Source organism: Corvus cornix, chromosome 3 (assembly GCF_000738735.6).
Source record: "Corvus cornix cornix isolate S_Up_H32 chromosome 3, ASM73873v5, whole genome shotgun sequence".
NCBI lineage: Eukaryota > Metazoa > Chordata > Aves > Passeriformes > Corvidae > Corvus > Corvus cornix.
Window position 1 is genome coordinate 50,078,386 of NC_047056.1, and position 22,635 is coordinate 50,101,020.

Genomic DNA, 22,635 nt, shown 5'->3' on the forward strand with positions numbered 1-22,635 from the left:
TAGTCCAGACTTTTATGTTGTGCTTTCTCACAGATTAATATCTTCATTTTTCCAATTTAGTTTTGATTGGAATGATGGCCTGTTTGATGTGACCTGGAGTGAGAATAACGAAAACGTGTTGATCACTTGTAGTGGAGATGGATCTCTGCAAATCTGGGATATGGCTAAAACCAAAGGTCCGCTGCAAGTGTATAAAGAGCACACTCTGGAGGTAAATCCAGGAAACTTAAAAAATTTAGTGGATGATCTTATGTTTGAATAATTAAAATATTTATTTGTGGTCTTACAATCAAAAGCAGCTTTTTGTTTTCTGCTTTTTAACTTTTTTGGGTCTGTGGTTTGAATTAATAAATTGAATATAAAGTGAAAGCACATATTCTTGTGCATGTTCATATGCTGTAGTAGGTACTGCTTGATTACACAAATCTAATAAATTCAGAAGTAGCATCTGTAGTTCCTTACAGGCTAAGTAATCATGAAATTACTGCAGTCACACTGTGATTTTTAGAGAGCCTTATTAAATAGGTCTAAATCAGACAGCTGATATATCAGTCTTATTCTTGAGGTTATGGAGTGATACACATTATGCAGATCCTTAGCACTTGGGTTGCGCTCGGATCTGCTTTTCCTTTTCCCTCCTAACATCTGTGAGATCCTCCTCAAATAACAGTAGTCAAATGTTGGGACAGTGTATGTTATTTTAGCCTTGGTTTAATACTGTTGCATTTGATTTTCTTAAAATCTCAGTTTCTTTATGCAGTGTTGTATGGGTAGAGAAGAATGTTATATTCATGTTCATAAATATATTTGCATAGTTTTAAGGATATTTACACTGTAGTACGTATATCTTCCCTGAAGTGATTTTTCTTCCCTTTTTTTTAAGCTTTCCTTCTAACTCTTCATTCACTTCTATCAAGTCTTTGAACTTAAGTTTTAAACTTCAGTTTAAACTTCAGTTTTAGCCTGGATTACTGTTGCTTTATCTAAATGACATCAATCTCAATAAAATAATCTAGTAGATATGTAGTCAAAAAACGGATGGAGGAAATTCATTTTTGTTCCCAAAATCCTCAAGATTTTTTCAGATATGAAGCACAAAGCTAAAAGCTGAGTGACTGCAGTTACACAAGAGTCCATCTTCTGTGCCTTATTTTTTTTGTAGTTTTTCTACTTAGTTTTAATACGTATACTGTGTAAGCTGAGAATTTTGATAGAGGAGTTTGTAGTTGTCAGGATTTTGTGATGGTGTTCAAAGGCTGACAGTAGTTACACAAAGATGTAGGTGAAGCACAGTAGCAATTTCTTTTGTTAGTTTGTTCCTGTCATTTTCTCATTGAAATTCTGTCAGTAAGTTTATTTTAGTTCTGCTACACCTTCTGTTGTTTGTGAAATAAACATTTCTGTTCCATGTCCTAGTTGAGCATGGGAAGCTGGACATATTCAACCATGCTTAGACAGTATTAGGAAACATGGGCTGAGTGTTTATTGTGAGGTACGAGAGGTTTGTGTTGATTCTTTATAAACTTGTATTAAGAGGATAGATCTCAGAAGGAATTCACCTAGTAGTTTGTGGTAAACACTGGCAGACAGTGTTCTCACTACCTTCCTAATCCTTAATCCCTGTCTGACATTTTTAATGACAATTTTGTCACTGCATTTTTTATTATTGCTAATGCACGATTGACACGGATCTGTTTCTCTTTTTCTAAATGAGATCATTGTCCTCTCTCAAAAAGAATGTGCATTTTTAATTTTAAAGTGAATTTGTATTATCAAAGGACAAGGCGTTTTATTCCAGCACTAACCAACTGCTGAATCTCATTAATAAATTAGTCTAATTTACTGTGGTTTGGTCAAAATCTCACTGGATTGTGAGATAATAGAATAGAATGCTTGAATTAAATTTGTCTTGTAAAGTGAGCCTGAACATTTATTTTAAGCTATTTTTTATGTTTTTGCATATTTTTTCCCACATCTTTTCGTCTTGCCTGAGGCATTTCTTGCTGCTGTTTAGCCATAAGCTAGCATTCATTTATTTTAGGATTGAAGATAAAGCACTAAGAGATTAACAGCTAAGGTTTTTGCTGTGTTATTAGTCTTTCCCAGTTGCTCAACACAGCTTCCATTGAAGTGTCTGTAAATTTATGTTGGAGGATAGCATGAAGAGGAAAGAATAAAAGTGAACCTTACTTGGTTCTTTGCACTGTCTTCTTTTCATCCTCTTCCCATTGCCTAGACCTGTCACGTGCCAAATGGACAGTATCTCTTGTTTTTCCCGAGCCTGTTGTCTGTTTTGTTTGTAATTCTTGCCCGAAGGAGAGTTTGCCCAGGTCCTGCTGCCTCTGCTGCAGCTGCAGAGCGCTGAGAGTCCCAGCGCTGTGTGCCCTATGTGCCCAGGTCCGTGTCACAGCACGTGCTATGCAGATCTACGTGCTGATAGCTTGGGAGCGAGCCGGGAGTCCTGTGTGTGCTTTGCCTTATCCGTGCAGTAGATCTGATACATCCCAAGTACAATGTGTTGAACATGGGCTACGTGAATTGTGTGACACAGGTGCATGTTTCCCAAAGAGCTGTTTCTCTTCGGAAAATCTTGACTATGAATATGAGAGCCAAACACTGAGCTGTTGTGTGAAAGAGGCATACTATGTAGTGATACAATTAGGGGCATTTCCAAACAGCAGCAGCCTAGGAGTTGAACTTGGGCCATCACACAGATTCAGGGGTAAAGAGAGAGGCTAATGTTCATGAGGAGCTTGGGAGCCACTTCGGAGGACTGTCATGTCTTCCATTCTTAGAATATATTGAGAGGTACTGGTGTGTCTCCTTCGTTACTATTTTAGTAGGAAGAGTTAGTTTGGAAGGGAGCATGTTTTAATGAGTTTAACTAGTACAATTAGTTAGCTAACAAAAGTAGAAAAGTCAAGCGGTAAAGGTGTGGTTTGGCAAAAAACCCAAAAGAATTACCTCTCAGGTGGTTATATGGCTTTTGTGAAGTACTGTCCCAGTATATTTGGGCTATAAGCTCCTCAAGGAAGGGGGTTAGTAAAAAATGGTTCTAGAGCAGCATGGCTTTCAGTATATGGGAAGCAGGACTTTGTAAAATAACAAAGAAGAGTTGCAGATAAAGCACCTTGTTTTCCTCTGGGCAGTGGTTGCCTTCCATTTATGGAAAATAACCAAATAGATGAAAACCAGTTCATTTAAGCTGGATCTAGTATAGACTGAAATATTTCTTAGGAAGGAAAATGCTCAGAAATAGCTAAATATTACCTCAATTTCCTTTCTCACACAGGATGCTTTCCATAGAAGACTTTGGCAATTTCTGGATTTCTTTCCCTTTCAACTTCTCTGCTTTTTTAATCTGGTGACACAGGCCCAAGCATATCCACCTTCAAAACAGGGTTGCTGTTATTAAATGCACAATTCCATCTATCCAAGACAAACACAGCATCTAGTATGTTGACTTGCAGACCACATCCAGTGCGGTGCTAGAACTAGATTATCCCAGGTGGAGTACAAATCCTCGGTGGTTAGTGGCCCAGCTGTTCACAGCAGTGTCACCTACTACTTGTAGGTAGTGACCACATTTCTGAGAATTGTCCTGGGAGCTCTGATTGGGTCAGGAGGTGAAGTGGATGAACTGTTTTATCTATTATTTATCCGCCTTACACTGAAATGGTTCATGTCCTGCTGAAGCTTATTGAATCACTTTGGAGTGAGATAAAACCGGACAAAACAGAATGCACCTTCCATCAAGTAGATAAAGATGTGTATTTGAAGATGGAAGTTGTGCATGTGCTTGAGACTTGAGGATTTTAAATAATTTGAAGAACTGCCTTAGTGTATTTGTTTTTGTGAGGCAGCAGAGCTGAAAAATCAGCAGTGAAGGATGGAGTTAAGGTGTCCTCTGTCAAAGCAGGGACCAGCATTAGAACATGCTGTCAGGGAAGAGGGAGCTTATTTCAACTACACAGTGAAAAATAATTCCTTAATAGCTGAAACGAGTAGTTACGAGGGAAATTGAGTTTTTTATTTATTTTATTTTACTTGTTTGAGGATTTGGATGGTCAAAAAAGAGTGCCATAGAACCTGGAAAAGATGAAAACCAGGAGTACTTTATGACATATATTTTTTAGGAGAATTAGATATAATAAAAAAGCATTTATTGTTAGTCAGTTAAGATCTCAAAGTGAGCTCTGAAGAGAGATGGCGTTTACAATGAGAGATGGCTAGCAATTGGAAACCGTAGATCTTTGAATAAAATTGGATCAGCGATACGAAAACAAGTCAAAATTATGGCTTTTAAAATGGTAGACTTCTAGTGATGGTAGTTGTATGTGGATTTTGGTATAACTTTTCTTTTTCCACCTTTTTGGCTCATCTTTGCTTTTTTGGATGCTTGTCTTAGCCTGTATGTACCTTTAATGTCTGACTGAGATGCTAAATATAATTTTTGTTCAGGTAAATGGCGTTGTTGGCAGTTTTATTGTGCTTTAGCAGCATTTTTTTTCAGCTAGCTAGGATGCAATCTGCAGATCCAAGTCTATTTTGTGAAACTGTGGCTAACTACAGCCTGAAACTTGTATTCTAATGCTCTTTCTAACTGTGCTCTTATGTCATTTATAGGCATATAGTGTTGACTGGAACCAAACTAGAGGAGAGCAGCTAGTGGTGTCTGGTTCATGGGATCAAACAGCCAAGCTGGTATGTTGGTTTTCTGCTGAAGCTGAAAAGTGTGATTTCTTTTGGATCTGATAGTTCTTTGTGTTAAGAAACAACATGGATTCTCTTTTCCTGTTTATTTTTACCCTGCGGCTGAAATTCTGCTTTAACTGAGATGTTGCTTGAACTCTCAGTTGTCACCAATTTAAGTGTACAAATGCTTTTTTAAAAGAAGTTCATTTAGTCCTTTCTGGATATATGAAGGTTTTTTTTCAATGTATGAAACCCTTTCCTTTCTTACTGAATGTGTATCTCAACAGTTTCCTTTTTTCCTTTATTCAGTGGGATCCAGCTGTGGGGAAGTCATTATGCACTTTTAAAGGCCACGAAGGGGTCATTTACAGCACTATATGGTCTCCACACATCCCAGGTTGTTTCGCATCTGCCTCAGGTAAGCATGATGGTAAAGAGGCTCTTAAAACAAAAACCCGAAGGCCCCCTTCTGTGTTAGTGGATTAGTTCAGGACTTTGTCCAGCAGATGGTAGTGTGTGTCATATACACTTGGTCTGTAAAAATGGAACAAGGAAAGGTAAATGTATTGCTGCAGCTGGATTTGTAGGTTCTGTTACAATCAGTAGTTCATTCTTTTGGCCATTTAAATCAGGATCAGCAGTTTTCTAGCAGTGACCTTGTGGCAATTTTTTCTGTTATTTTATATAGCTCTCTTCCATTCATCTCACTCTTGTTACTGACCACTAAATCATGTTACATGCTTTATTTTGTGTTTTGGCCTATGTTTTTGTTCAAATTGTCTCAAGTGTCAGTAGACTATTAACTCTGTGAGAAATGTAGTCAGTTCCCATTGAGCTTTTTTAAGTACTTCTGTAAATCTCTGTGTCTTTTTCTCTGGTAAAGGTAATAACAATTTTACTTTTCTGCTTTGGCCAGTGCTATGGGTCTTGCTGGTAAATACAGTCATAGTTGAGTTGGGCGTACCCAGAGGCAAAGGTGAGGTGGCAGTGTTTTCCAAACACTGCTCCTGCTTCAGAGGCACAAGGAGAGCTCTGGAGTGATACCTGGAGCCCAGGTGATGATTAGCTGGGTGGAGGTGCTGTGAGCCACAGAGTTTGCCTGGGAAATAGAAGGGCTGTGTTAATACAAATATTGATAGATTAACTCTGGTGGCCTAAATTTCTCAGATTTCAAATCTGTTGTACTTCTGTACTGATTTAAATAGAAGTTGTTTGGCTCTTATATCAAGAGGGTATAACTATTCTTTCCTGTTACTGAAGTCAGAGAGTGTGTACACACAGATAGAAGAGAGTTAGAGAGTGTGTACACACAAGAGACACTGGTCTTCCCTATTCTCTGGGAATTCAGATGAAAAAATACGTGTGGCTTTCATAAAATTTCAATCTGGCTGTATCCATCTGATTCTGCCTGCAGAGTTTAGCTAGAATGATGACCAAGTCACATTTATTATTTGTTCTAACATAGTAGTTCTTGAAAGCCAGATGATGGAGCACAGATGTTCTCACCTTACGTGTGGATACCTGTCTAACAGGATGTGCAGAAACTTACTGGTTTGAGCCCTGTACACTGTATGAACAGTTCTACTGAAATGCAGCTATCCATATACTACAAAATACTAGCTAAGTACCGTTTGTTCAAGGTTAAGTACGTAGTGGCTTTTGCAAGCTCTAAGGAATGTTCTCTTTAAAGTCCTGCTTAGAACCCTCCTGTCCATGGTAGCCTTACTCATACAAAATCTCTGTCATTCTAGATGAACAAAAAGGCTTTGCTGATACAGCTAATTATTTCAAATTTGAGCCTCTAGGATATGAAGCCAAACTTATCTTCTAATACATTGTCACTTGAACAATTTTGGGAAACATTGATTGTTAGATGCTGTATGTCGTGGTACCTAAATTGGGTACAACAATTGATCTGTTCTTTGAGTGACTCAGTGGGTGCAGCTGTTAGAAGTTTTGACTAAAACACTACAGAGTTCCTATTCTTTTGTGAATTTTTCCTTTGACGCTTGAAAGGGACTAATATGCTACTGGAGCCTAAAGCTAATTGCAGTCAGTTTTCACTCACTGATGGAAAAACAACATGCACAAAAGACACAATATTTTTCTTCTCCAAGTACTGCTCGGATGTGAAATAAAAATCTGCTGTCAGTACACTGATAGTGTAATTCTGGGTATAAAATCATTAGGTAAGAGAAAAATAAGTATTCAAAATGATGGTGAACTTTCTTCCAGTTTCCAAAATAAAATGTCTGGTGTGTTTCTAGATGAAGTAACATGGAAATCATGACATGTTGATGTGGAAAAGGTTTCAGTGTTTACATTGTTTACATTGTTTACATTGAAATTTTCTTGTGGTTTGATTGGATTGCTTCACTACAGAAAATACATATTGGCAGTCATTTCTTTGGTCAGCAGGATTGTGGCTAATAGAAGTACTCATGACCCTCTAGCTCTGTGTATAAATGCCATTTCCTTATTGTAAAAGTATATCACACAGTTAATGTTCAAAGAGTTTATTGTTTAGTGCTTAATGACATTCTACTCTGTCAGTCAAAGCATGTGATGAAAGTAAAGTGGAACTGTTCAAGGAGGCTGGTTGTCCTCATTTAAAACTTGCTATGATCTGCATACTCTGTAAGGATGACAGAAAATCATGGGACAGAAAGCTAAATTTCACTGATGATTCATCTTCTATTGAGCTAAAGTTGGAGCTGGAGAGAAACTTGAATCTCAATGTGATAGTACTGTGTCAAATTTAGAGCTGTTCCCTTCTTTGGGATGCACTTGCTGGAAAGGTTGACCTGCAGTTTTGTGGTCTCTTATTTTGCAACTTTTTGTTGTCTTGAAAGTTAGTAACTGAAATGTGTCTGGAGGGAAACTTTTTGTACTTCCTTTCATCTCACTTGGGTTTTCTCACTTTTTAAAACAATAGCTTTTTTGGATGTTGTGATTAAAAATTATTGAAACATTCCTTTCTTGAAGGAGTCTGTACTGATTTGGGATTGTAGGATGTCTGTGTGTCTGTGTCTTTTTTTTCGCTCTTTTGCCCCACCTGACCCCTTTCTCTTGTCCCACCTCACACATACGTACACACAACCATGTACTTACTGCTGTCTTAGTAGTATAGTTGTAATGCTTGAGAAATCAACTGTTTCATGTTGCAGCATCTTCAATTCTGCATGTACCAGTAAAATAAGCTAGGTATGTTGTAAACTACAGATTGGAAAAAAATGTTGGTCTTTAAATACTTCTGGTTAAACTAAATGTAAGTAAACCGATGCACTCTTTTTTTTTTTTTCTTTTAAAGGAAGTAAGCAAGGGGAAAGAAGGTTTAAAAACATTTTGCATGCCACACCCCTGCCATTTTTCTGCCTTTGTCTGAATCCCCATAGAATCCAGCAGAAGTTTAATTTCCATGTAACTAATTAGTTTGTGAACACTGAAAACAGAAAACCAAACAGAATCGCAAACCACAGTAGAATAGCTGCTCAAAAGGATCAGCTTATGCTTGAAGCTAATATTTGATTTTGAAATATGGCTTTCTCTCAAGCTGTTATGAGACTAGGAAAAGAATACAAGTGAAGAAAATGAGAAATCTAAGATGGCAATATAAAGCAATTGAAAAAGAATTTGATACTAGGTACAGCTTTTTTGCTTCATTAAGTCTCCATTCTGAATACATACAAGAAAAACTGAGCTTGTCTGCAGTGGACAATAAAATGCAATTGAATTGCAAAAGATATATATGTCTGATGCTTTAGTTAAATTAGGTTTTATTCAGCATCTAATAAACTTCCATTTAACATTTACAGGCATGTGTGAGGTACTTTATGATGCTGTTATCTTCATGTACAATCATTTGTACTCTGAAAAAGAAAGTAAATTTTTTTAAATTGGTAGTTAATAGTAACAGAGCATACTGTTAATTCTGTATATGTAAATAAGTGCTGTTTTGATGTCAGTAACAATTTCTGAGCAGATAAGATAAGCGGGATGTTCAGGTGTACGTGCCGCACCAAACCAGAGCGCTGGTAAATGTCTGCTCTACGCTGTAAACACACTGATGTGGAAAATGTCATTAAAGGAGTGACATGAATGTTTAACAGCAGCCTCATGGCTAAAGGGGTTTAATGAGTCATTATGTCGTTTGCCTAGTAGATTTTTTTTTTATTTTTATATTTTTTAACCCAGAGAGCAAATTGGTGAGAAGCTCATAAAGAATGTTAGAAATGCACGCAACAGTAATATTTAGTCAAATGTTAATCAGTTCTACTAAGGGATTCTCCATGACTGCAGAGCAATAGACCTTGCTCAGTACTGTTGTTTATAAAGAAAAAGTATCCTTTTTAGTACCGACTAGATTTATTGTCCTTTAACAGTAGAATGTACTTAATGAATACCATTTTACCTTTATCTGCATAACTGTAGTGTTGTTTGATACAGATACAACACTGGCAAGTGACAATATGAATGTTTTGGATTCAACAAAGCCCAGATTTAGAATGATTGATTGCTATTTTCTTAAATACTGGGGCCTTAGTTTTAATGCTGCATTTCTTTTTAAATCACTCTTTAAGTTTACTGATCAGGGCAAGTATATAATTTTAATAACAACTTATGAAAAAGGGAGATAAATTTTTTTGAAATCTGCCTGACAATGTCTGTATTCATCAGTATTTAGATCAATTAATTGTATTCTTTGCTCAAAGGCTTATTTTTCAGACTGAAGGCCCAGGGCAAAAAATTTTCTTGTACCACAACAAGGTGTAATAATTTCTGATAAATTTTTATTATGTTGACACAAGTGTTGGATGACTGTAACTTTGCTGCTTTACAAATGAACTTGTAAATCCAGGTCCCACTCTTGTAAGCCCTTGCATTGAGTGCTAGACTTTAATGTTAAAACTAAAAACCATTGTTTATCTCATATTCTGTTTTACTGCCAGCCCTGAGTTAGTGAGCTGCCTTTTAAAAAGTCTCTTCTTGCTTACTGGTCTCTTGGTGATAAATGTGTGTACTAAAGGGATTGTCAAGCTGTAGTTTCATAAATCAGGCTGCTATGTAGTCTTGGTGCACCTTTCTGTGCTCGGTATTCAAATTGTAAGAAAACCTATGATTGAACAAATTATTTTGCATGAAATAATGAGCTGGGGAAGGAGTACATCTACTAAGAGAACATTTACTGACTTAGATGGAAAGAATAGCCTTGAGTGCAGCTTCTCAGTAGAGGTGTTTTTCATGTTTCTGGACCAAAGTTTGGGGTTGTCAGGTCTTTGACATCAGTTTTCTAAAGTTTCAGCTCACATTCCTGCCTCAGAAGTAGCACTGGGCAAAAGAAGGAGCTGTTGGAGAGTAGGGTTTGCGGACAAGTAATTCCAGAGATATGTTTGTTCAGGTTCCTTAAAAATGGAAGAAATAATCTGCTGTTTTCAGCTATGACAGCAGTTTCTCATGAGTTCCAAAGCACTTTTTTCTAGAGGTTTATATTCCATCCATTTGTGTGTGGCGTGGGTCCACTTTTTGCTTCTTATGACTCCTGGTTATTTTCTTGTTTAATGTGTTAGAAGAAATGCCATAGTGAACAAGGTTCAAGGCTTTGCAAGAAAGTGGTCATTTTTGGCACCCAAACCCTAAAGGGATAAAAGAATAAGATGCTTCAATTTACTGCATGGTACATTGTTGTACAAATGGAGCATCTAGAGGGCAAGCTGACTGTGGAGTTACTGTGGCTTGTTGCAGTTCAGCTGAACTGCTGTTTATACTAGAAGCTTTTGAAATACAATTTACTTGCTTAGTTTGTTATGCCAAATATATGTAATGACGTGAGGTGAGTGTTTTCATTTACAATCTGTTACTTCAGGACATACCAGCACAGTATTGAATTCATCCAAGTCTTGTGCTTTAGTGGTGGGGTTTAACCCCAGCCAGCAACCAAGCCCCATGGAGCCACATGGCCACTCTCCCACCTGTAGGATCAGGGAGAGAATAGGTAGGGTAAAAGTGAGAAAACTTGTGGATTGAAATAAAGACGGTTTAATATGGGAAGCAAAAGCTGTGCACAAAAGCAAAGTAAAACAAGGATTAATTCACTGCTTCCCATGGGCAGCCAGGTGTTCAGCCATCCCCAGGCGAGCAAGGCCCATCATGCATGACGGTGACTTGTGAAGACAAAAACCATCTCTCCAAACGTCCTCCCACTTCCTCCTTTGTTCCCCTACTTTATATACTGAGCATGATGTCGTAGGTCTGGAATATCCCCTTGATCAGTTGGGGTCACCTGTCCTGGCTGTGTCTCCTCCCAACCTCCCATGCACCCCCAGTCCCCTCACCAGCGGGGCACTATGAAAAGTAGAAAAGGCCTTGGCTCTGTGTAAGCCCTGCTCAGCAATAACAAAAACATCTCGATATTATCAGCCCTGTGCTCAGCACAAATCCAAAACAGAGCCCCAACCAGCCACTGTAAAGAAAATTAACCGTACCCAAGCCAAAACCAGCACATCAAATAAGCTTTACTAAATCATCCTCTAATGTACAAGCTGAAGTGTTTCTCAGGAAATGAGTTTATCCCTCAATTTATACTACATGCTAATCATGGTAAAGTACTGTATATAGTACATGCTATAATATAAAGCACTTTCAGGTTATAGTATTTTGTATTAGAATCTCATTATTATAAAACAGTTTAGTGTTCAGAAGAAATAAGCAGTAACAGCTTTTTACAGTAAATTAATTTTGGTTGTGTCACTTGGGTTACAGGTAGGTATCTAGCCAATATTGCCATTTGCTAAAGAATGGCTTAATCATAAGTCATAACTGTGGTCAATTTTGAAATAAAAAATTTTCCCAAGATTTATGTATAATCCTCTTGGGAAATACTGAAATAAAGATTTCACTAACTTTTTGTTTGTTTGTTTGTTTTAAAATTTAACTTATTTTTTTTATTCTTTTCAGAAAAAGAATTGGTTGGGCTCTTCCCTAAAATAACTTAAAACTGTTCTGATTTTTAGCTTGACAGCATTTTGTATCAGATTAAAATTGACCAGTTGGAAAGTATGTTTCCACTGGTAATTATGTGTACTTGCTAAGTAAGTTGTGCTCCATAGAGCATTGTGTGTATTTGGTAGCACTCTTGGATGATTTAATTAAAGCTGTTATTTGTGTCACTCTATTTCTGTCTCTGTGTGGAATCCCATGAGCTTTATTATTCCTGTTCTGAGTTTTCTTGTACCGGTTTAACCCCCTATGGACAACCCCACACAGCCACTCAGTCACTCCCCCATGGGATGGAAGAGAGATCAGAAGGGTCAAAGCTGGAAAACTCATGCGTTGTGGTAAAGACAGTTAATAGGTAAAACAAAAGCTGTGAATGCAAGAGCAAAACAAGGAATTCATTCACCACTTTCCATGGGCAGTCAAGTGTTCAGGCATTTCTTGGAATGCACAGTTCCATCATGCGCGATGGTTACTTGGGAAGACAAATGCCATCATTCCAAACATCTCTTTCTTCCTTCTTCTTCCCCCAGCTCTGTATGTTAAGCATGACACCATGTGTTACAGGGTATCCCTTTGGTCAGCTGTGGTCAGCTGTTCTGGTTGTGTCCCCTTCCAACTTCTTGTGCAACCCCAGGGCACCATGACAAGCTGGAAAGTCCTTGACTTAGTGTAAGCACTGCTCAGTGACAACCAAAACCTCAGTGTGGTGTCAACGTTATTCTCATCTTAAATCCAAAGCACAGCACTTGGAAGAAAAATATCTCTATTTCAGCCAAAATCAGGACAATTATCTGTGATAGAAACAATCAGCACAATCATTTTAACATGCATAAAAAAATTGGTTTTGAGAGTCGTGAGATTTGAGTTCTGCTTTTAATTCTCCCACAGATTTTCTGTTTGATTCAGGCTAAATAATTTAATCTGGTTTAGTATTTAAAAATACATATAAGTAAGCAAGTAATGTTAACTTGTAATCGTTCAGTGGCACTGCAGACGTGCTTTAATTGCGATGGTTTTGGCTTTTTACAAATGTGTGTAGTGATAGAACAAGGAGTAATGCTCTAAACTGAAAGAGGGTAGGTTTAGATTAGATATTATGAAGAAATTCTGTACTGTGAGGGTGACGAGGCACCAGAACGAGTTGCCCAGAGAAGCTGTGGGTGCCCCATCTGTGGAAGAGATCAAGACCACGTTGGATGGGGCTCTGAGCAACCTGGTCTAGTGGAAGTTGGTTCCTGAAAAGCATTGTACCTGTCCTAGTTAGAATCCTTTTCCCCTTCAGATAGTCTTTAAGGTTTCATGGAGTTTTATTAACCTCCCAAATACCTAACTATTTTTTGTAGTTACTGTTATACCTCTGCACTGTTTTTTATTTAAATCTTAAATAAACTTCATCTTTTCACTATCAGACATTGTCATTCACATTGGCAGTCTTTATCCTGTGTATAAGGATGATGTACTTGTAGATTAGCATCAATTGAAAAGTTTTGAATAGATGAGTGTATATTGTGTAGTTTTATTGATTCGTCCAAGATTTCACAAATATTCATTAAAAAGAAAGAAAGCAAGTACAATGTATAAACAATTCTGAAATCATAATTATCTAATGGACCAGTAAAAATCTGTTGCCATAGAGAAATTGCTTCTTACAAAAATAGAAATATTTTATGGGGGAAATGTTGGGTACTTTTGTGGTTGCTTACTTTGGGATGTCAACTGGAAGTGTCTGTTAATGAATATGATTGTACTAGGTGTGCTTTCCTTGGACTTTCTATTATTATTATCCTACTTTTGCTTTATGCTTGTCGAAGAAGTGCATCTTCGGTATTTGTAGTAGTCATGGAAGTGTGGAAATTGCAAAATTTTTGACTGCAGGTTTTGTTGAAATTAAATGTAAATATTTATATGTAATGGAAATAAGTTTGAGGTAAAAAAAGGTTTGTTAAAATGTGCACTGAGTCAGGATTGCACTGTCAGGATTGCACTTTTTATCAGGGTTTTTTTTTTTAGTCTGATTTTTCCACTTAAATGGAAAAATTTGATTTGCCTTTGGCTTTAAATCAGTCTTTTCTATTCACAGAAAGGTTCACTTGCATGTTGTGTTACTCCATTAAAAACATTTCACTGGTAGTGCCAGCCAGAATTAATAACTGCTAAGTCTAGCATTTTCAAAGAAATTTAAAAAAAAAGGAAAATAACCGGTTTTTTTTCCTTTTCTCATGCATCAGCGTTTTCTATTAAAAAAGAAATAATTGGGGCAATTGTATATTTAGTGTCAAAATTGATATTGGCCGAGTAACTTATTTTTCCAAATGTTTTTGGCCCTCACAATGCTACTGTAGCATCTCTGTAGCAGTTCATTCTAGTTCACCTGGGTTTATATATTTATTTGCTTGGGGAAAATGATCCTATCTGTAGTGAAATACGTGTTTCCCCTTCAAATCTCTGTTATCTGATAAAATTAAAATAAAAGCTTTTTAAGAAGTCCATTATAATATCTCAGAAACACTTAAAACTCGAACCGAACTGTCCTCTTCAGGCAAGGAGATTAGCAAGGCTAATGGAGAGTGGATGGGTGTACTACCTGTTTTTTTGCCAAAACCCCGCTGCTCGTGTTTCTTCCTCTCCATATGTTGCCCTGTTTTTATAAGCACCGTAGTGATGTTTGAGGCTTCAGCTGGCTGCAGGGTGCCATTGTCAGGAGTGCTATTCGTGTACTGAGCAGCAGTCTTCCTCTTGACAGTAGGAGAGGGGAGTGAAAACAGTGAGAAACTGGGTGTTGTTCCCACCTTAGAGACGGGGAATTTATCCACCAGGGGTACAGCATCTCTCACAGTCAGGAGGGCTGAGGACAAGACAGCCAACACCAGAGCAAAGCCCCCCTAGCTCTGTGCAGCTCTGCAGGCAGAAGGCTGGACTCACGACATGTAGTGAAGCAAGCTCTCTCTGCCTTATTTTTTTATTCAAACTTTTCCAATGTTTTATGGGTTTTTTTGTGAAAACTGCAGGGTGTGGTAGTTCATGCAATTAGGAATATTGCTGTGGCTCTAAGGATGGTTTTATTTGATGTGTAGCCAGTTTCTTGAAAAGCACTATGATTTTTTTGTGCCCAGCTGTATATTTTATAGCCAGTGACCAACAGGGCACTAAAACCATCAAAATTCTTGTATATAAATGGCATTAAAATAATATTTATAAGGTAATATCAATAATTTCTTCAGTAGCAAGGTAAAACAGTGTTTTTTTAATTTAGGTAGTATTGATACACACTTCCTATAGTAATCATGAGTGTTTTAATCACCTTTTAGTGATTAAATTTGTCTCTTGAATGAACATAGGCATAATCATAATTCTAATTAGTTTTTTCTCTCTGTAAGCTAGAGAGCTAGAGAATTCATTTTGCTGACACAAAGCTAAATATTCAGGGCTAATGAGAAAATCCCGATTTTAAAAATTGAAAAGCATAGTTGTCCCGTCAGCCGATGCAGCTTTCTATGTCTTTACCAGCCATTAGGAACTGAATTTGTAAGAAGGGTGTATACAAATCCTAAAGATCTTTAGAGGTAGAAGAAAATTTATGGCTGGAGGTAGAGAGAGAGACACAGGTGATTAACAGCTCTTAACAGCTCTTAAGTTAAGCTGGACTGCATTCATTGCTCTTTGTGTGTGTGTGTGCTCCAAGGTTAAAGCACATGTTGCCTTTCATATCTGTAACAGTTACAGTAGAATTACTCCATCTTCCAATATTTCAACAAATGAGAGTAATTGCAGACTTTGTACATAATAAATATAGGTGATACATCTTAAATTTTCCTTTCATTGAAGGAATTTTGAAACAACTTGTATATCAAGTACTGTTCACTTTTCTTTGTGCCAAAAGCATTTGGCTAGGTGGTACCTCTCAGATGCTTGAAAAGAAAGCTTTCTCATTATTCTGATCTTCTAAGTTCATTTTTAAATGGACCTTAAGCTCCTAGTTTAATTAAATGTTATTTAAGTCTGTTACCCTATTTCCTTGTACTCAAATCTGAGTTTAAAAAATAGTGGAAGTGTTAGTAATAAAATGAAGTTGTGGGGTTTTTTCTCTAATGAAAGAGCAGTAGTAAGTTCAAATACTTTTTCTTGCATCAATCCAACTTTATAATGTGTCTATAATCTGCTTGCTTTATTTGGCATGCAACCATTTGTATTTCATACAGCTAAGAAACACTTGTCTGCTGAGTACTAATGGATTAACTAAATCCCAAAACTGATGCAACAACATTGAATCAATTTCTCTTTGTTTCAGGTGACCAGACTTTAAGAATTTGGGATGTGAAAACCCCAGGAGTCAAGCTTGTGATACCAGCCCACCAGGCTGAGGTGTTGAGCTGTGACTGGTGCAAATATGATGAGGTATAAAACCATTCATCCCACTGTTTTGCTAATTGAACCACTCTCATTAAATAGCAAGGGGTTTTACTGCAACATTATTGCATCTTCTCTTTATGAAAATATGTATAGTTGCTTTGTTGCTCTCATTCCCTATTACATTTCCAGAAGAGCTTTGTTCTAACAGATGGTCAGCCCAAGCAGATCAGAGATTTTGCTTACTCTTTTGTGTACGGGCAGAGTAGTTAATAGAGGAAAACCAGTTTGTGTTTCTGTGTGCTCTTTAATTTGCACACTGAGGACATCACTTCATTTATGATTTATTCATCTGTATTTTTTGATTTATCTAACTTTTTTATCCAACAATTAAATTGTCATGATATGTCTGGGTTTCATCAAATCATCAGAACTTGCTGGTAACTGGTGCAGTTGACTGTAGCTTGAAAGGCTGGGATTTGAGGAACATCCGGCAACCAGTGTTCGTCTTGCTTGGTCATACCTATGCTATCAGAAGAGTAAAGGTAAGTTGTACTTTATTTCCCATTGCCCATCACTGAATTGTTACACAAATTTTCTGGAAACCAGTAATACTTTATATTATCTAATTACTAGGAAAAAACCAACAGGATTTTAGACGTCACAGTGGCTGTTCTTGAAAACTTTCAGTTTAGCACTGTAAAACATCTTGATGTTTAGTAGATTACTGGGATTTTACAGTAAATGACATTTTCAAAGTCAGTGTATTTACACGAAGAGTGTTAGAGGGCTTGAGAGAGTGTTAGAACGTGTACTTCAGCTAAGTTATATGGGAAATATGAGAAGGAGAAAACTCTTCCCCTTACTCATTTTTAAATGATGCTGTTCCTTTGTCTTTCCACACAAGGGGTCAATATTTACAGAAGACAAGGTATAGAACTCATTGTGAATACGTACTTTTTGGTATACAAAAAAAATATTAATGTGTTTAAAGAGGTTTTGAAACTTTACACATGAAAGGCTACAGGTGACTGTACTGGATCTGTGTACAACTAGAACACCCACCAATAAGAATTTGTTCTAGATGCACAATGACATTTTTTTCATGTTATATGAAAATATGTATCCAAAAATCTTTTTAGGTAAACTCAAAAACTATAACTATGTTTCAGTGTAAGATACTGAAACCAGCAAAGAATGTGAGAGTCAAATGCACCACTATCAAAATCTCCTGAAAAAGGAGATAATATCTAATCCTTTTAAAGCCTTTCAGGAACAGGTATGTTTATTAATATTTTCTGGGAAGTCTGAACTGGCAGAAAAAAGTTATCCTGGCTTGGTATTTTGCTTCACATGGCCTTGATGTGTTTCTAACGTACTTAGAAGTTATTGTGCTTAGTTGTAAATTTTCATAAAAGGGTGTGACTCAAGTAGTAGTTCTGTATCACAAATCCTGAAATCCTGTTCGTGGTCAGACAACCTGAGAAGCTCCTGCTCCTCCTTATCCCAGCTACCTCTTCGTGCTCTCCCCACTGGTGGTTGATGCTGAGTCTTTTTTTCTAATTTAACTCCTGCATGACCGTTCTCTAATTCGGTTCTGTGAAATATTTTTCATAGCCGAAGATGCATCCATGTGCAAAGGAGACGTATCTGAGAGTACATGACTTCTATTCCATCTTACCAGGCTTTCACTGCTTGTGTTTCAAGACAGACATGGTCCCTGAGAACATAAGATATGACAGTGTGGACCAGCACTTCGAGGTGATGCAGCATATCTACACTTGGGTGGTATCACTCACCAGTCACACTGAATTGAGAGAGAGATCTGGATGCTGCCTCAATAGAGGCAGCTGCCCCTACTGATATTCCTTCCCCTGCATGCCGACAGGATGATTATAAAGCTGCAGCTGATGGCTCTGACTGAAAGCCCTGTCCCTAAAAGTGACTAGTTTCTGTCTGGATCACTAAGCTGTTTCAGTTTGTTGCTCAACCACACAACTGCAAGCCTTGACACAAGGAGGGGGGCAGGAGCACACAATTTGAAGTGGAAAAGAAACTGGAAGCCACAAATTTTGGAGCAGTGCACTCTGAAATTAGCTTAAACCAACCATGAAATCACACTCTTGGGTTGCCTGTCTTTTGTATTCTGCTCACTTGTTCAGGGCTCGTGTTGACTGTCAGATCTGAGACTAGCAAGGAATTCTACCCAATACAAACAATACTGTCAGGATTCCTGCAGATTTCTTATGGTCTTTCACTGCAGTGCAGAGCATTATCAGCACATGAGGTCATCTGGAGTCCTTTTCAGGAGATTTTCATGTTGTGCATTTGATCCTCACATTCTTAGCTGGCTTCAATATCTTACACTGAAACATAGTTACGGTTTTTTAGTTTACCTGTGAAGGTATTTGGATAAATGATCTGTTGGAGGTCAGGATGGATGATATGGTGGTTATCTTCTGCCTGTATACAGCTGTTCAGGTGATAAAACTGTAGTATCTTACAGCTAAATGGAACAGAATTTTCTTTTGTAAAAGAAAGACATGCGAGTTTTTTTCAACTTGCATGTGTAGCACTCTGCTAAGTATTTTGATAGAGTTTTCTTGGATAAGTTTCTAGGATACTTAAGGTTAATGACAAAGCTTTGGCAGGATGGTTTTGCTTTATCTTAAACTATGTGGACATGCAAAGGGGGCTTATGGAAAGTGTACCATTGTTTTTTGTTGCCCATCAGACTTCTTCCCCTCTAGTATTCATTTTTCTGAGCTGCAGAACCCATTTTGTTTTGGGCTTTTTTTCCCTCAGAAAAAATTGCAGGAAATCTGAAGAGGTTCAAGTTCCAGCATGCACATCCCTCAATTCTGCTATAGTAAAGAGAACTCTGTCAGCAGATTTCAGCAGCCATCAACATACATTGCTCTCTTGGCAACTTGGGCAGTTGTGGCAATAGCCCAGACTTAACTTTTGACTTCATAGTTTCTGTGAATGATATTAGAAGTCTTGCAGGAAGACTTACCGATGAACCATGGTGTGGGGGACCTGCATTTCAAACTCAGGTTGTGTCAGTGGCTTGTTGTATTTCCTGCTGAAAAATACAGATTTTAAAATATTTGGAAACTGAGTGTTGCCAAAAAGCTAGAGCTGAGATGAACAATTTTTGCGTAACTGCATCCTTCTTGCTGCAGTTCTTAGACCAGTCTGCAAGAGTCCATGGAAGAGTCTGTCCTGTAAAATGCCCCGTAGGAGAGGGGGAAATCATGAAATGATGTTATATTGCCTTCAGTTTTTCCACTTGTCTCCAATTTTCCCATTTGTATAAATAATTTCAAAATGGTAGGATATAGAATTGATGATGGCAATATATCTTACGTTCTCTGCAGTACGGCACAGATTTTGTCTCTCTGAAAATAATTAACTGGTCACATAGCTGTTTTGAAACTTGATTTATATAATGAGATGAAACTCAGCCTGTTAGCCAAAAGCAGAATTGAATGACTGTTTATGTGACTGTTCCAGAACTTCTTAACTTTACAGCAGAGTTATTTGGCACTGCTGTAATGAAATCTAAGCAAACCAGGATCCCATAGAACATTCCTTCTGATTATTAATTCTATGATTCCTTGTAATTAGAAGCATGGGGGAGAAATATATTGATATAGTCTGTTTTATTGCGGCATGATGTGGTACCAACAAAGACCATTAAAATAGTTAAACTTTGATAACTTGCTACTTACAGTAAGTCTATATATGTTCACAAAGTTTTAACTTTGAAAGTTGTTTTGTTTTCTTGCAGTTTTCACCATTCCATGCAACCATATTGGCCTCTTGCTCCTATGATTTTACTGTAAGGTACAGTATTTTCTCTAACTGGATAAAAACAGAAAGATGATCTGTTTAATGTGGCTTGCAGTAGAAAACAGTTCCAGAGTGGACATACTGGATTTCAGTTAATGTTGCTGTCAGATGCTTCATAAGCTATGTTGAAAATGCATGGGCCCTTCACTTAAAGACCAGCTCAGTCACTCTGCTGAGCAATATCTGCTGTGTCAAATGCTTTCTGCAATCCTTTTCACATCACTCTACTGAACGTAGTTGTATCCAGCTGTGGTAATGTCTGATAAGAAGGTAATACCCTCTTAATATAGTTAGGTGAACTCATATGTTTCTGTGACACATTTTTGTTTAGACGTTTTATGAACATAGTTTTTGTCCTACCAGTGTCTGAGAAAGCTTCAGTAGTGTTTCGCAGTGTGCATGCTGAAGCTCTTTAGACAGTATTTCTGCAAGTTCCCCTGGCTGCTCAGTATATCTGATACTGCTGAGGGTCTTACAGTACAGTTGTTTTAAAGCTAATTGGAAATCCTAAAGAAGTTTGATTTGATACTGGGATTTCTCCAAGATAGAAAATGTCATAAGTCAAAGCACTGTGAAGTATTTCTGAATACCTCAATCACATTCTTTCATCTACATTTTAATTTTCTACATGGACTGAATGTAGTAGGCAGTACATCAAGAAATGAGAGAAGCCCTCTTGCCTCTATAAATGACTGCAAAGTTATCCCACTTGTCCAAATCATCTCAAGTAAATATCACTTCTGGTTGTGTCCTAATTGGTCTGACACCAGACCTAGAGAGGTTCTGTTTCCAAAGGGAAATCTTGCTAATTCTCAGTGCCTGTATGTGTTGCTAAATCATAAATCTATCCAGTCTTCTGCCATAACATCATATAAAGTTGCATTATGAAGTTAACCCAGTAAGCATTGGAGTGACTTGATTGTGTTGTCATGCTCTTCCCCTTTTTGGCACTGTCTATATATCCTTCAGGTTTGGCTCTAATGTGCTTCATGCAGTACTGAAATCTAGTGCAGTTTCAGCTCTGACATTTTTGTATGTGGAAATTGTCAGTAAAGATGGAGAGAGCTACTAGGTCACAAAGTGTTGTGTCTATAAATGCAGAGCTTGAGGACTTCTTCACAAAATTCACTCTAGGCATTATTCTTCTGTCCAAATATTTACTTGTCATGACTAGGACTAGCAGAATTGAAGAGATGAAATAAAGATTTTTGACAGTTTTCTAAAACTGTTAGGTTTGTTACGAGTGAACAAACAACAGAGAAGGCCAGGTGGAAGTCTTTGGAAAAGGTGTCACAAGCAAAATATTCTGTATAATGGAGGAAAACTGTTACCATAAGAATTTGGGAACACCTCTTAAAGAGTATGTTGTACCTCCATCACATATCCTGTACTGTCATTTTACTGGATGCACCATACACTCCACATGCACATACATGCAGACATCCTGTCATGTATGCACATGCATGTACACCACACACACGTGGATGTGTGGACATGAGTATATACACACATCCACATACATTTAAATTTAAACATAAAAGTCCTTGATAAATACATAAAAGCTGGAGGAGAAGTTGGGATTCCAGCACATGACATTAATTATGGATCTTGTTGAATCTACTCAAGGCCTGTGACTTTTTAGCCCCGTTTGATAGGGGGTTTTTGGTTCAGAGAATAGCATGGTATGGCAGTCCTTTAAAAACAGATTCATTGCAGTGTTATTTTAATAGCAGTTTAGTTATGATATTGTTCCTTTATATTTTTCAGTGTGTCTGTTTGAAGCTCAGAATTACCTGCAAGGATTAGTTTATAGTAGGTAACAGAACAGAGCATAGTTTTGGAGCAATTCTTTACTGTCAGCACTCTGTAATCTTAAATGTTACAGAAGCTTTATGGTTCACTGGTTTATAGTTCAACCAAACAGCTGCAAATCTTAGCTCAGATTACCAAACTGCCATGTAAGAGACAGGGGCTTTGTTTGTTTCAGGTAGTACAGCTAGTTTGGCACATAATCACAACTGGATATCTAAAAGAAAAAGTAGTAGGTTGAAAACAGAGTTAACAACACTTAGCTTCATCCTTTGCAAATAGTATAACGATTGAATGTGAGCACTGTAGTCAACCTACTGAAAAGAAACCTAGTTCACATGCCAGCTTCATACTGGGAGCTGAGAAAAAAAGGATGTTGATTCGAACTTGAGTTTTTACATACCTGGATGTAATGATTTTGATTTAATCCCTTTCCGGTAAATGCTTTGTTCAGACAAATTTTCTATACCATTTCCTTACTCTTTGGAAGAGCTCAGAAAAAATGTAGGCTAATTAAAGAGCAGATTGAACACAAATGAATCATTAAAATGGAAATACACAAAGTACTGTAACATTTCCAGAACTGCTTTAGGTCTGCATGCATATTCTTAAACGTTATCTCTGTCAGAATTCAGTTTGGAAGAACATCAGTGTCATCTTTCCTGGAATCACCATTTTGTATTTTTGGACTCTATAAAGAAGAAATCTTGGTGCATTAGTCACAGATGGTGCTCACCAAAATCTAAACAGAAGATCTGATAAATTGTAGAGCTTCATTAGGCTGGTATCAGGCCAGATCTTGAATCATATTCACAGAAGCTTGTCCCTAAGGCAAAAAGGCAATTTTTGTTAAAAGTTGTACTATACTGGACATCATCTCTGCAACACACTCTAAAATAAACCACTATCTCCAGCGCTCTATCACTAAGTTCA

General features: G+C 37.4%; 1 protein-coding gene across 1 annotated transcript in view; it reads left to right on the forward strand.

The window, feature by feature from the left end:
* The window catches only part of PEX7 (peroxisomal biogenesis factor 7), a 43,555-nt gene that overhangs the window by 3,018 nt on the left and 17,902 nt on the right, over positions 1-22,635 (forward strand). Inside the window, exons 3-8 of the mRNA XM_039567938.1 lie at positions 61-211; positions 4,627-4,704; positions 5,005-5,113; positions 15,980-16,086; positions 16,470-16,583; positions 19,832-19,887. Coding sequence (XP_039423872.1) covers positions 61-211; positions 4,627-4,704; positions 5,005-5,113; positions 15,980-16,086; positions 16,470-16,583; positions 19,832-19,887 — 615 coding nt within the window. The remainder of the gene's footprint in view (positions 1-60; positions 212-4,626; positions 4,705-5,004; positions 5,114-15,979; positions 16,087-16,469; positions 16,584-19,831; positions 19,888-22,635) is intronic.